At 47.2% G+C, this 14,215-nt stretch overlaps 6 protein-coding genes across 6 annotated transcripts; 2 read left to right on the plus strand and 4 right to left on the minus strand.

The window, feature by feature from the left end:
* Window positions 1-451: 451 nt before the first annotated feature.
* LOZ57_001947 (uncharacterized protein) lies at window positions 452-2,101 on the plus strand (the record flags this gene model as incomplete). Its single annotated transcript, XM_049251029.1, has 2 exons — window positions 452-951; window positions 1,021-2,101. 2 exons carry the CDS (start codon window positions 452-454, stop codon window positions 2,099-2,101), a joined length of 1,581 nt encoding a protein of 526 aa, XP_049109879.1.
* Window positions 2,102-3,056: 955 nt separating this feature from the next.
* On the minus strand, window positions 3,057-5,938 carry LOZ57_001948 (uncharacterized protein; the record flags this gene model as incomplete). Its single annotated transcript, XM_049251030.1, has 2 exons — window positions 3,057-3,377; window positions 3,440-5,938. 2 exons carry the CDS (start codon window positions 5,936-5,938, stop codon window positions 3,057-3,059), a joined length of 2,820 nt encoding a protein of 939 aa, XP_049109880.1.
* A 426-nt stretch (window positions 5,939-6,364) lies between these two features.
* On the minus strand, window positions 6,365-8,953 carry LOZ57_001949 (uncharacterized protein; the record flags this gene model as incomplete). Its single annotated transcript, XM_049251031.1, has 4 exons — window positions 6,365-6,476; window positions 6,535-7,314; window positions 7,376-8,549; window positions 8,686-8,953. 4 exons carry the CDS (start codon window positions 8,951-8,953, stop codon window positions 6,365-6,367), a joined length of 2,334 nt encoding a protein of 777 aa, XP_049109881.1.
* A 488-nt stretch (window positions 8,954-9,441) lies between these two features.
* On the plus strand, window positions 9,442-11,120 carry GDT1 (GCR1-dependent translation factor 1; the record flags this gene model as incomplete). The annotated part of the gene is made up of 3 exons (XM_049251032.1): window positions 9,442-10,032; window positions 10,088-10,994; window positions 11,053-11,120. The coding sequence occupies 3 exons, from the start codon at window positions 9,442-9,444 to the stop codon at window positions 11,118-11,120; spliced, it is 1,566 nt and encodes a 521-aa protein (XP_049109882.1).
* A 340-nt stretch (window positions 11,121-11,460) lies between these two features.
* On the minus strand, window positions 11,461-12,063 carry LOZ57_001951 (uncharacterized protein; the record flags this gene model as incomplete). The annotated part of the gene is made up of 1 exon (XM_049251033.1): window positions 11,461-12,063. The coding sequence occupies one exon, from the start codon at window positions 12,061-12,063 to the stop codon at window positions 11,461-11,463; it is 603 nt and encodes a 200-aa protein (XP_049109883.1).
* A 762-nt stretch (window positions 12,064-12,825) lies between these two features.
* Window positions 12,826-13,806, minus strand: LOZ57_001952 (uncharacterized protein; the record flags this gene model as incomplete). Its single annotated transcript, XM_049251034.1, has 3 exons — window positions 12,826-13,162; window positions 13,224-13,411; window positions 13,468-13,806. 3 exons carry the CDS (start codon window positions 13,804-13,806, stop codon window positions 12,826-12,828), a joined length of 864 nt encoding a protein of 287 aa, XP_049109884.1.
* Window positions 13,807-14,215: the final 409 nt, after the last annotated feature.

Here is a 14,215-nt window from a genome sequence, read left to right on the forward strand (position 1 = left end):
GGTCCTAGGGTTGTCATTTGACAGGACGAGGCCCGGCCCTTTGTCTCGCCCTCTGCAGATCGCGGCTTGCCAGTCACAAGCATTGCTGTCCCACATCTCGCAAATCCAGTGCTGGTGCGGCTGTTTCCCTTCAGGCTCAAACGCCAAGAGGCAATAGTGGCGGACAGGAGACAGCAGAGACTGTCGAGGGCGCGTTGCAGCCACATCGACTGCCGTTGCTCCATCTGGCGTGTGTGTTGGTTGTGCTGCTGAGTTGTAAGGAGATCTTGGTGTGCTGCAAGACACATTGTTCCTGTGGTGGTGGTGACACTAACCGTCTGTTGTGCTCCAGGAACCCAACTCTCTCACACAGTTCACATCCGTTGCTGCGTCGCACACACCCATCCCCCTCTCTTTGGACATCTATAGGCACACCGACTTGACCAACAACGCGTGAAGCCTGCATCCAGCCATGGCGTCGCCCCCTGCGATGCCCCGCACATCAGGGCCCTCTGATGACAACAGCTCTTCGAACCCACTGCGTCGAACCTCGCTAGGATTTCTCCGCCGCGCGAAATCAACAGAACGCCTCGTGGACCGCAAACTGTCCGGCAAGGTCAGCAAGAAGCTGTTGAAGGAGCAGGCCAAAGAAGAGCAGCTCCGTCGTCAGCGCGAAGCAGCCGCCATCCCAAAAAACGCGCCACAATTGCCTGTCATCCCTCCTCCCCCGCAGCTCAACACCTTCGGTGGTGAGAATGGCCGTGGAGAAAAAATCGGATTGCCCACCCGCTTGAAATCGTATCAGATTACTCCACCAAATTACCCACCCGTCCCGCCGATTCCTTACGCCGATATTGGCCCAAGACCGGAGAGCATGGCACACCGAGGGCGTTACAGTTATGCTAGCAGTGCTGTCAGCACAATTAACAGCCCTAGGAGAGTCCGCAGACGAAAGGACCCCACGCCTTACAAGTAAGAATGCTTCTTTAACCCTCTTGAGGAAAACTCTTTTTCACCTACTAACAATCTCTTTACCCCTAGTATCCTTGTGATTGGAGCAAAAAACTCTGGCAAGACATCCTTTGTTAATTTTTTGAAAAAGGCTCTTGCCCTGCCGCCAAACAAACGTCCAACACGCAGCGCAGAGGAGATGGACGACCTCTCCCATGGACCACCAAATGGCTGCTTCACTTACCATTATCTTGAAACAGAAATAGATAACGAGCGAATCGGGCTGACCCTATGGGACTCCCAAGGCCTAGAAAAAAGTATTGTAGACCTCCAACTACGCGAGATCACTGGCTTTGTGGAAAGTAAATTTGAAGACAGCTTTGCTGAGGAAATGAAAGTGATTCGGTCACCTGGAGCCCGTGACACCCATATTCACTGCGCATTTTTGATTCTTGATCCCGCGCGACTCGATGAAAACATCGCTGCCGCGCAAAAGGCTGCTGAGGGGCATAATTCTAAACCAAAAAGCCGCGTGATCGGTGGACTAGACGAACTTTTGGATTTGCAAGTCCTCCGCACTATGCAAGGCAAAACTACTGTCGTACCTGTCATTAGCAAGGCCGATACGATTACTACCGCACATATGGGCTTTCTGAAAAAGACCGTATGGGACAGCTTAAAAAAAGCGAATATCGATCCGTTAGAAGTTCTGACACTCGAGGACCTTGATGACTCCAGTAGCTTTGACAACTTCGACGAGAGAGACGAGGACGAGCCGGCCAATGAGCCTCGCCGCACCCCAGACTCCGATGTTATACCCAACAGTGCCCAGCATGCAGTATCATCTCCTCCGCCCTCAGGAAAGCCCTTAGAAAAGCAACAAAAGCGCAATTCGTCATCTAGCATACCCGCTAACAATGAGCCTTTTATCCCACTTTCAATTCTCTCTCCCGACCCGCACACCCTTGATTCCGATGGCCCGGTTGGGCGTAAATTCCCGTGGGGATTTGCAGATCCATACAATCCAGAGCATTGTGATTTCCTAAGGCTGAAAGAAAGCGTTTTTGGCGAATGGCGTGCTGAACTTCGCGAAGCCAGCCGCGAGGTCTGGTATGAGAGATGGAGAACCGTTCGACTGAACTATAATGGCCTAGGAAATGGAATGATCTAAAAACAATCATTTCAGGAGCCTGCCTTGTGTGAAAAGTGATCTGGGTAATTGATTTGCTCGTTGAGAATTTTTCGCCTTCCTCTTCTCTCTACTTTCGTTCTTACAATGCCTCCTCTTAAAATTCCTCATTGCATTGTGAAACCCTTTACTTATTGTGTTAACAAATGATTGATGCAGTGTTTTATGTGATAGTATCTGAACAGCTTGCCGATGTGTCATTTTCCTTTCTGATAGTACCCCCTTTGTTTTTTCTCTTTGTTTATGCGTTTGCAATATGGTGGTTCACTTTTTGTCTACCATCTGAGCTGATGCCGCAAAGCACCATTCCTGTGTTTTGTGTCCTAATATTTTAGCGATCAGCTATTTACAACTCGGCCTTACCGGCCTCCCCTATTTCCCTTCATGTTTGTTTAACCATTTTGCTTGTTTGATTCCCCCCTTCCCCTCTTCTCATACCCCTTTTGATACTTTTCTATGTTTACATTTCTCTCCATTTCAATTCTGCCACCACACACATGTCCATTTTATGTTCTATGTGTAGAGTATTAAACCAACTTGTACTGCTGGATAGTGCCAATATTCCTTGCCGACTCCCTTAGGGACAGATAATTTGAATATGCTCTCTAAAACTATTTTATAGATAATTTTCAGCCTTTATTGCTGTTGAGTGTCCGCCATTTTCTGGTGCAGACATCCCATCCTCTTCATTCAGATCCAATTTGGATGATCCCATTCAAAAACAGACATGACCGTTTTGCAGAGTACAAAATGGAAACAACTGCTGAAAGTATATTCTCAACAAGGGTTAGCCTGAATATAATAAATTGCACAGACAACCAGAATCAAAGGGTATATATATCACATTGTTTTATATATGTACAGGCGTAAATGTACTCCGTAGCCAGAAGTTCAAATCAAAAGCCTCAATGGCCTGCTTAATCAGGCTAGCCTTTATTCACCTTGCATACTCTTCATCCAGAGTGTGAACACTTGAACTCCTCACCAACTCAATGCAAAACTCAGCCCAGTCACTCTTCCCTGCACCGGGATCGACGATTTTCTCGGCAATATGGTCTTCTATATACTTCCCGTATTTCCGCTTGTATTCCACTTTAACCCGCTCCATATGCCTGGCGTCCCAGTGCATGCGGACAAGTCGGGAGATGAGAAGCTCCGCGCGGTCGCGGCCAGATTCAGCAATGGCGTGGTGAATTAACAACGAGTCGCGTGTGGGTCGACTGAGTGCGCCGTTCAAAACGTGCAGAAGAGTCTCACCCTGAAGGTTGGGAAGGAATTAGATCTTGGCTTAAAATGAACAAGGAGTAAATTTACACTTACAACAAGATTTTTAGACTTCTTGATTATAGCTTTCCCAAGACTCTGGCCAAAAAGATTTTCAAAGACCCGCATCACTTCACAAAGATGCGTATTGCCTCTGACCATAATGATCTGAATCATTACCGACTCCCCACCGTCACTCGCTACTACTGCGCGATGCAGCTCCTGGACGTCACTGCGCACAAGCTCGGGGTTGAGTGGGGCCATATCATCCTGCCGCTTCCCTTCCAACGCAAGTAGAATAGCAGCGCGAAACTTATCTGGCTTCAATTCCGCTTTCAGGCACTTTTCCAAACTGTCTCCATATCTTTTGTCTTTGAAGCACTTTTTAATGCGGGAAATTTCTGAATTCGTTCTGCCGGTGAGTGCTTCGATTAACAATTCTCGCCGCGAGGAGTTTGAGCGATACCAGAAATTTGCCCAGTATGCCTCTGACTCCCACGGCCCAAGGGCAGTTGCATGGCAGGCTTTCCCCAGGTTCCCAGGCACCCGAAGTGCGATATGTTTGGCTAGATTGACACCATGACCCGTCATTTTGACTATGGTCTTGTACTCTGCACGTAATGCGTCAATTTCATTGCCAGTGAGATATGGGAGTATTGCCTGTAAAGGTTTGGGATCCACTTTGTGTTGTGTCAAAGCTGCCTTCAAAGTCTTAGCATCGCCCTTCGGGTTATATATTAACGTGCTTCGCATTGATTCTAAGGAAACCTTTTGTGGACGAAATGGCTCAGCATTATGAAAACCATGTTTTAATTTCAATTTTTCGGTATTCAATTTTCTATCCTTCCCCTTTCCCGGACCTGATGCACCTCCATTCAGTTCAAGATCTGAAAAGTCTTCTTCCATACCCTGGTACTTAGCTGGCCAAGGCATTGGGGAGATGCTCTGATATGTTCCATGGTATGGCTCCAGTAAGGGGCTAGCTAGAGGCCTACCGCCGACAAATTCGCTGGTCATGGGTATTTCACCGGGTACAGCGGATGTAGACATACTATGTGGGCGAGGGGCATGTGTTCGTCGGGTTGCTTGGGGTATCATTTCCACATAATCAACTCTCCCAGGGCGTTCATTGGAGTCCTGTGTATCAATTGGTGTCGCAGAAGTAGTTGTTGCTGGTTGTACCACAGGTTTTGATGTGTATTTAATATTTGGGTCTGGCTGGGCATACCGATACTGTAGAGGAGTGGTAATATATTGTAGCGAACCATTTGGGGCGTTGCCTGTAGAAAGGGCTCGTTGGTGGCCACTGACGCGCGCTGTAGGAAGAGTATTAGGGCTTCGTAGCGGGGTTGACTTATTTATACCAGAGTAGTGTTGTGCGGGGACTTGATGTCTAGATGCTTCGGCCATTTTTAGATAGTGCTCTGGTGAAACATATTGGCTAGGTGGAGAGGCTGACTTTGGCGGTGTCTGAGCCGGCTTACTCATGTTTGGATAGTGCTCTGGTGGGACATATTGCGCAGGAGGGATTATAGGATATTGAGGACCATGGAGTGGAGGCCGTTCATGATCTGATGCAGCAGCAGACTTGAAGAAATACTGTGAAGCCGCTGCTGTCGGTGTAACAGATTGGATTGGAGCTGGAGGAGGGGTAGGCTGCTGATCCTTGTGGGAAGCGGCTGAGGCATAGTTGTAGTTCGGCTCCTTGGGAGGAATGAAATCGGGGCGTTCACATTCCGGAATTTCTGGCCATTCACTTTCATCTATCCCTTTGTCTTGATACCGGGTCTGTGAAGGGACATACGGCTGTTCTGCTTGGGACCTGGTGGCAAACGCATCTCTGCTGCCAGGTGCATAGGTATCGTGAAGTGTTTGCTCATAGTTCGACTGGTTCTGGTAATTGAAGGACGCATCCGTGGAACGGGCTGCAGGCTCACGTGCATACCGGCGTGTGTACTCGTCACTTGACTCAGAGTCGTAGGCTTTGCCTGCAGGTATTCGGTCTCCACCATGACGCTGGGGCAGGCGCTCACTGCCGGATAGCACATAGTCAGAATACGAATCCCCGTATGCCAGTCCTTCCTCGTCCGAGTCTGTGTAGATATCGGAGTATTCGTGATATCGAGAGGATGCAGGGGGGCGAATTGCTTGGCTCGCGCTTCCAAGGTTGCGGCCCGGCTCGAAGCTGACTTGATGCCGGCCATCTCTGTCGCTTTTTAGTGGGGTCCTGTTATACCTGGGTGCCTCCCGGTCCTCGTCGGAAAGCTCATACTGGCTTTGTGATGGGCGATGCCCTCTGCTTCTTCGATGATCGCTTCTATATCTCTCATCGTCAGAGAGATCGTAGCGCCCCTTGGCGGTGGGCCGCTTGGTTGATAGGCGCGGATAGTCTTCTGCTGAATCAGAGTCGCGGTAAAGTTGAGAACTAGGGTTTCCGCCTCGACTTCTACTTCTCTCTCTGGGTGGAGAATATCTGCGACTGCGCGAACGGTGCCGGTGACCCTCGCCAGGAGAGGGAGACCGAGCGCGTGAAGAAAAGCCTGGGATTTTAAGCATGGCGCACAGGGATTAGAGCGTGGAACGCGTTCGAGGCTCTCTTCTCAAGCACAGCGGAAAAAGGAATAGGGCTCGAGGCAACAGCCCAAGGCCGGACGGGCAGCACGAAGAGGACGAGAACAACGTAGCGAACAGCAACAGGTGAGGGCAGGCTGCCGTCAACGCGAGATGTGTGAAACTCGACTTCAGCCTCGCCAGCCACCCTTGCAGCCTTATGTAAGCCGGCAGTCGTGTGTTTGGGGTGCGAGACATTATTAGACGCCCAGCAGACAGTTTTGCATGCAGATTATTTAAGAAGCAGGACATATACGGATTAACTAGATTAGGGCATGTTAAGAATCATAATTCGGCCGTCTGGCCGCCCGCACCACGCCAAAACTCCGAAATCGTAAATCGTCAAGGGTCGTTGCAAAAGGGATCTTGTCGCTATTCCTCTTCCACTTGCTCCTCAAAATTTATCCCCATTGCCTTTAGCTTATTCTCCTGCATAGTATTCATAAAGATTTTTTTGAAATTCTTGGGGACAGGTTGTCCGGTCCTGAAAACAATCTTCAGTTAGCACTGCGCTAAAAGGTATATGGCTTGGCGCATGGTACCTGAAAACGTCAAAAGCCATCTGGCGGGCTCTATCTTTTATCTGAACCTGATTTCGTCTTTCTAGCTGCGGCACTTCTTCTAAGCTGTCAATTGATTTTATCAGGGACCACTTCGGGCCATGCTCCCTTATTAAACGGACTAGCTGGCGGGATTCTTCAACCGTCCAGGGTGTGCGTCGCTTGGGGCTGCTCGGCGCCTCGGTTGCTTGGCGGCTCGGATTTATATTCTCGCTATTAAGGGACGATGGTAGAAAGCGAGAGGCACTGCCGGCTGGCCGTTCATCACCCGTGGGTCTGGATGCCTGGCGATGCCGTACCACAACGGATGGAGATCGGGCTTCACTCCTGGCCTTTTCGATACTTGGTTCGACCCGGCGCCTTTTGGCACGTTGGAGTTTCCTCGTCGGCGTGCGTGTCTGATTCACGAGTAAAATATCGTCACCTTCAACTTCGGCCGTGTGTCGCCGCTTTCTTGTATTTTCGGTAAGAGCTTGCTCCTCGCACACCGATACCTGACTTGATTGAATGGGAGATACCCTGTGTGCGTTCTCCTGCCGGTCAAAAATTGTCATTGGCTGTGCAAGCGTTTCTACTTGGGTGTCTCTAACATGTTTACCCTGTTGATTAGAGTGAAAATTAGTTTCCTTCGCCTCTGATGTTTGGAGATACTGATTGCGCAAAGGTTCGTGCTGGTTGGAAGTTACTGCAGCAGGAGGGATAGACCTCTGTTTTATTTTTAACGCTTGAAGATGGCGGATGGAAGTTCGAGATATGAAGTTTCTACTTCAACAATTAGCAACTCTAATGTTAAAGTAATTAAAAAGGGAAGGAAGAACCCTACTTTCTAGGCGCAGCAGGGAGGAAAGGAACCGAAGGTGTGGACTCTGTGGCAGTACGCTCATCTTGGACGGTGTTTGTAAATTTTGATGGTGATGTAGACGGGATTGCTGTTTTTGCGCTGGCCGTGGTTGGCAACGCTATCGCCTCAGGGACCGGAGAAGAAAAACTATGCCCGCGGCGCAATGTCGAGCGGAATTTGAAGATTGTTGAATCATTATCTTCTTTTCTTTTTAATTCATCATTTATTTCACCGATTCGGCGTTGTACCCATGCCCCAAGCACCATGACGAATTCAGACCACGGAAAACTGTTGGTCAACATAGAAAAATCTATTGACCTCGATGCACCCTTTCCAAAGGCACTTTCTATCTTTGTGACTCTGTGTTGAACATCCTCCCTGAAATTCTCAGGTAGACAACCGTCTCCGTCTTGTAGGCCGTCTATTTCCCATCCGCGAAATCCAGGTTCGCCGGCAATCGCGTTGCCAAAAACATCATCGAGAACAGTGCTAGGCAGAATATCCTCGCTAGCATCCTTTAGATTCAATATGCAACGATGCGTTCGTATCTCTAACCCAATCTGGAAGAGTGAAGTTATCACATCGTCCGGGGTTGATAGACTGGCATAAAAAGGGGTAGGGAACAAGCTGTCAATGATATCCAATGGGATCGTCAATTGAGTTCCATTGCAAAAGTAAATCATGTCGAGAGTCAACTGGGCAAAATTTGCTTTTTGATATATTTCGGTGGGGTCCCAGTCTAAGCGTTCCAGAGAAGGGAGGGCGTCTACGGTTTTAGCCACATTGATAAAATGTTTATCATCAAAATTCCTTTTATAGCTTAAAAAGGTATCTCCCCAACTCTCTTCAATTCTGATTTTGCTCGTAGGATTAGTAATGTATTTGGTAAAGCTGGAATATGAGGAGCCGTGTTGATTCCAGATATTTAAAACTTTGTCTGATGATTGGTTTAATTTCGGCACCAACGCCAGCATTTTCAAAGGGTACGGTTGATATATCTGTGGTTGTTCTTCAGTCGTGCATATAGTAGCCTCAGAGGGGCGTAAAGAATGTTCAGGAGGTTTAGGTGCTGCAGCATTGTGACCAGTATTCACATGGCGGCTTGGGCTTTTGAACGGGTAGCTCTGGCCACTCCTAATTGGAGTAAGCAGGAGCCCTAGGGCCAAGGTTAGTACAAAGCGACTCAAGACTTGAAATTCTGAAATGGCTAAGGGCTTGAGAGCGGGATGGCAATGGGGTTACGGCACCATTATTTTGATTCGGCTTGCTATTTCTGAGCGAGTAGTACCTACCAGATTGAACAGGAGATATAGGCTCCAAAGGCTTAGAACCATTCGTAGTGGGGGAGAAAAACTCCTCCGTATCACTCCCTGGGGCGGATGACTCTTGTGGCGGATAGTTTAGGGTTGTTCCATCAATGTCCTGAAAGTCCTCTTCAATTGTTTGCACACGGCTAGCTGCTGCTGCGGCAGCAGAACTAGATGCAGCAGGCCAGTATTTGCTAGCAGCATTGCGAGAAGAGCCCAATGGAAGAGACGCACTGCGTGTTGTCACCGGCATCTTGTTCTGCGACGAAGATGTACATCTTAGGGTTGCGGTCGTTGGGGTTAGGAGGAAAACAGTCCAAACAACAATAGATTAGTCACCGATATAACCCTAACCCTAATCATTCCCGTCTGGGCCTCGGGGCTGGGTATGTGGCGCAGGAGCCCCGTCAAGCCACAACCCCTGATTGAGGTGAAACTGCTTCTGCTCTCGGAACCGCTCGAGACGTTGCCGTTGTTTAACATTCGTGTCCTTCTGTTGCCCCTGGAGTGTGCTGCAGTATGTAATATCAAATTTACGCCCTCGGAGAACTGTCTGATAAATAACGAATTAACGACCCCATTGACCAGGGAGCCAGATCCTGTATTTCAATTATTCATTCATCATTTCTCCGAAAGTTTGCCCGCAATAATATCGTTGTCCTGGTTTTAGGGAAGATTGGATTTCAGCATTTACCCGTTTCAAAAGAACTTCCTTTAATACTCTCGACTTCTATCCTCACAATGAGGCTTCGACGAATCTCCAACCTTCTCCTCCTCCTTGTTTGCTCCTCCATATCCGCTACCCTCGCCAATTCAAATAACGCTCTCAAGTCCAACACAGGTCGCAAGTCCCCTGACTTAGACGCGCACCCTGTTTTACTTTCGACACAAACCAGCCCTCCACAAATACGGGGCGTCAACGATGCACCTATTGATGGGAAGGATGGAAAACCCCATGCCGGGCCTTTTGTTGAGACGAATGCAGAACGACAGCGGAAAAAGGACAAAGCTCTTGCAGACCAACAACGTTCAAACCCATCCAATCCAGAAGGGTCTCCGGAAGGCCATATTGGACCCGATGGGAAAGTGATTCCGCATTCAAATGATGGCGTAATGGATGATAAAAACCGGCCTGGTCCAAAAGAAGGAACTCGGGGCACAGAAGGAGGAGTATCTTCAAAGAACAAAGATAAACATTTAGGCATTGAAAAGGTCCCAGATCCACCAAAGGAGGCCCCTCCGCTGCCACACAGCGAGCAACAAAAGATTCCTAACCTCCATGGCGATCGGGGGAAGAAAGGAAAGGAAGAGCAAAAGGATAAGCTACTGGAGGTATAATGCGCCAATGAAGACTATGAATAAGAATTTGCACTAATAGGATGATTAGAAACCTGGAGACCTGCCCGAATCCCCTCATTCACTTCCTCCAACACGATTTGACAGCGAGAACGAGAAGAACCTAATAAAGGAACCCATCGCATCTTCTCCTGGTGCCAAACCAAAGGTTCCTAGTGATGGTGACCATGTCAATGAGATTATTCAACCTCTTCACTCATTTGTTCTTTCCTTTACTATGATCCTATTTTCTGAAATTGGGGACAAGACATTTTTGGTTGCTGCACTCATGGCTATGCGTCATCCAAGAATGCTAGTTTTTTCAGCTGCTTTTGGGGCCCTGATTGCGATGACTGTTTTGTCAGCCATGTTGGGCCATGCTGTTCCTACAATACTGCCAAAGTCATACACAAATGTCCTTGCGGCGTTCTTATTTCTTGTTTTTGGTCTAAAAATGCTTCACGAGGCGAAGAATATGCGTCCTGACGAGAATGTAAGCAACGAGATGAAGGAGGTTGAGATGGAATTAGAGGAGAAAGAGCATCAGCAGCGACGCATGAATAGACGCCGATCATCCATTGACCCTTACGCACTGGAGTCTGGCCGTGCCGGCATGCCCCACAAAACCCGTTCTTCAAATCATCGCCTTCCGACTCCCGAAAGTATCTCTCCAGCTTCTTCTCGAAGCAACTCTCCACCACGAGGCTTTGCAATTAGCAGCGTTTTGATTGGTATTAATAACTTATTCTCCCTTCTGCTGAGTCCTGCCTGGGTCCAAACATTTGTCATGACTTTCTTGGGCGAATGGGGTGACAGGAGCCAGATTGCTACCATTGCTATGGCCGCTGGCCAGGACTACTGGTGGGTAACACTGGGTGCCATAATTGGACATGGAATGTGCACTGCGGCCGCGGTCATCGGTGGAAGAGCGATTGCAGGCAAAGTCAGCATTCGCACTGGTAAGTTTTGTGGAAATCCTCTAGTAATTGAATACATTTTGCTAATTGACCTTCAAAGTTACCTTTGGCGGAGCCATCGCCTTCCTAGTGTTTGGATTCCTCTACGTCCTGGAAGTAATATACTAGAAAACCCGCTTTCCCTTCAACTAATGCTTCAATATTATCTTTTCGATCATGAATTATTACTCAAGCGACCATTTTTCTTCCTTTTATTTTTTTTCCATGGCATCCGCTTGTCTTAATTTGCCAAACATGAAGTTTCAATTTCGTCTTCGTCTTTGGATAAGATGTGGTATATAGGTAACAGCTTCCATTTCCCGCCCTTCATGCATGTTTGAGCTTTTAATGTAGAATTCGGTTCTGTATCATTTCTATGTCTTGCATTGCCGTGATATCCAGTTCGCTACTACCATTCTTTGTACTGTACATACATAATGGGAGTTACTCATTGGCCCGTTTTAGATCTTCAACCCCGAGTCCTTTTCCCATGATCCTCCACTTCTACTTCCAGATCATCAATCCAACTAAGGCCTTCGCATAATGACAAGGTATCGTCACTATCCTCATCATCTGAAAAGGAGTATATATCAACGTGGTCAAACCGAACGGCTTTTGAGTTTGCGACTTGCTCACTGTTCCAGTCCGCTGCTCCATCGAGGTAGCCGTGGAACTCGTTGAGAAAATACCGTTCAATTATTCGACAAGTGCATGATGTTAGGCAGCAACACCCAAGGCTGGGGGATTTGTACTCATTGCTCACAGCGGCTATGATGCCAGCCGGGGAATTTTTTGAGTAATTTTCTGATATGGGATTCTTGGCCAATACACTTCGATTCATACGTGAGTGAAGAGACCCTGTAGAAGCTCTTTTTCTGAGTGTAGAGTCCTTGAATGCTAGAAGTATATTCAGCGACGTGTTCGCTATGGTGTTATATTTCGCAGTTCGTATGCTACCTTGAGCAGATGTGGTAACTTTGAGGGGCTTAAGGATTGGTTTTCTGGGATAGGCTGGCCTCGAGAGCTGGTTAATGCTGTACTTTCTGAGATGCACAATTCTTTCAAGTGACATCTCGACTGGTTCGATTGAGTATCGAATAGTTACTGTGATATTATCTGTTGTTTTCAGACAGAGAACTTCTAATCATATCAACTTTGTGGACAAGGGATGAGGATATCGCTGAATGACTTGCTGGAGAAAAAGAAAATGTATCGAGGCACCTGTGGGCTGTAAAATATATCTATGGGCCCTACCATATATACCCTACGGGAGCCTGCCGCCATATTGCCGAGTGATGTTTTGACGCGTTGTGTCTTTCAAGTAGCTTCGAAATATCTTTGAAAGAAACCGCGAAAATTTTCCACTGACTTTGACGACCCGCCAAAGAAAATGCGGACATTCTCTTTACTTAAGAGATTGAAAAAAAAAAAAAAAAAAAGCCGACAAGACGCCTCTAAACAAGGATTGTGCATAAAAGGTGGATAGGGTGGATCTTCTTATGGATATGTTTGTCTGGAAATTCCAAAGGAACATTTTACTGTTCAATTTTCAAGTGCTGTTGGACAAGATGGTTGTGAAGAAGAGTGGCTGCCCAGGTGTTATTCACCAGAGCGGGATCATGGTATGTATGCAAATACAGAGAACTTCATACAAAAGAAGAGGAATGAGAATAATAGATGTTAACTAAGCGAGCGGCTAGGTAATCTCACCAAGACATAACTAGTTAAGTTAACGACCAGGCAAAAAGCCTGTAAAGCAAACATGATAAATGGGACAGGTCTTCTCATGAGTTTCCCTCTTTACATAGAAAATTGAGTTCTTCCCTTGCCTTCTCTAGTTCCTGATGGGCTTTGGAGGTTCCTTGTTTTTCATAATCCAATCAGAGTAGCTCCCAATCCTGACGTATACCCCTCCATATCCTTTTCTACCACATTCATGGCCCCAGGACACAATTCCAACGGGCATGTTGGTTCCAGCCTCATACAATGGGCCTCCACTATCTCCATGGCATGAGTCTTTTCCATCTACTTCCCCACCTGCGCAGACCATTTGATCTGTAACAGTGTCATTAAGTTTCGCATATGCAGCTTTACAGCCCTCTCGACCATTCACCAAAACAGAGACATATAGTAAGACTGGAGACGATGTCCCATTATATACTGTATTTCCCCTAGTTGAATAATTAGATACAAGAGCAATTGCCACGCCAAAAGTAAAGATAAAGGACTCACCAGCCCGACACTGTTACTTGGGAGTTCGCCTTAGGGTCCTGGCCCTGGGGCGGCAGCTTTGCATACTTGATTTCTGCGGTTTCGGCAATTGGCTTCTCCAAATACATCAAAGCAATGTCGTGTTCTTCGGCTTCAGGGTGATGTAGAGCAGATTTAACTGGGGATTCGATACCGCCGGAAGTCCCATTCTATAGGAATGTAAGCATCCGTTTACTTTTCTCCTTGGAATTGGTAGGCCACTAACGAGAGATCCAGCACGGACGGACGCACCGGAAGGCTTAGTACCTATGCAATGGGCTGCGGTAAGGGCAAGTTTCGGGCCAAGTAGCATGGCTCCGCATGTCTGTTCCCCTTCAAAGTTGATAGCCAGCATGGAAGGAAATTGCCCCAGTTTCGCTGGTGATCCACCAACGATTCTTCCTGTAGAATCATCGAGATAGGCTGGCGCTGCCAGGGCCGAGATTGCTAGAGAAACGGCAATTGCAAGTGTTTTTGCCATAATGAGGGTTTTAAGTCGAAGTTCAGGGAGGGTAAAAGAAGAGTTGCTTGATATGCCTTTCAGTTGAAGAAGAATCATATCCATTCTTATATTCCCGCGCTGAGTGGTTCTTCTAGTTTACGCATACGTAAGAGAGTTGCATCTAACCAAAGGCCCTTTCGCTAAGACATTAGAGAACGCAACAGCGGGGTGAGAGGAGTCCCGAATAGGTCCATCTAGGTGCCGCGTGTATATAGAAAATATGAAGGCATGTGAATCTCATGTAGCGTGGTACAGACCCAGTTTTAGCTGTGCTGTGAAGTTTTTTTTTTTTTTTTTTTTTTTTTTTTTTTTTTTTTTTTTTTTTTTTTTTTTTTTTTTTTTTGGGTTTTTTTTTTTTTTTTTTTACCTGTATTTTACTTGGGGGAGGCCGTTTTTTAAAAAATGAGATTCTGGTATTGATATGTTTTATTTTTTCTTTTTGAGATTTGCCATTAGTTGTTGTAGACCTTGG

Source organism: Ophidiomyces ophidiicola (assembly GCF_022830035.1).
Source record: "Ophidiomyces ophidiicola strain CBS 122913 chromosome Unknown scaffold_5, whole genome shotgun sequence".
In the NCBI taxonomy this organism is placed as follows: domain Eukaryota; kingdom Fungi; phylum Ascomycota; class Eurotiomycetes; order Onygenales; family Onygenaceae; genus Ophidiomyces; species Ophidiomyces ophidiicola.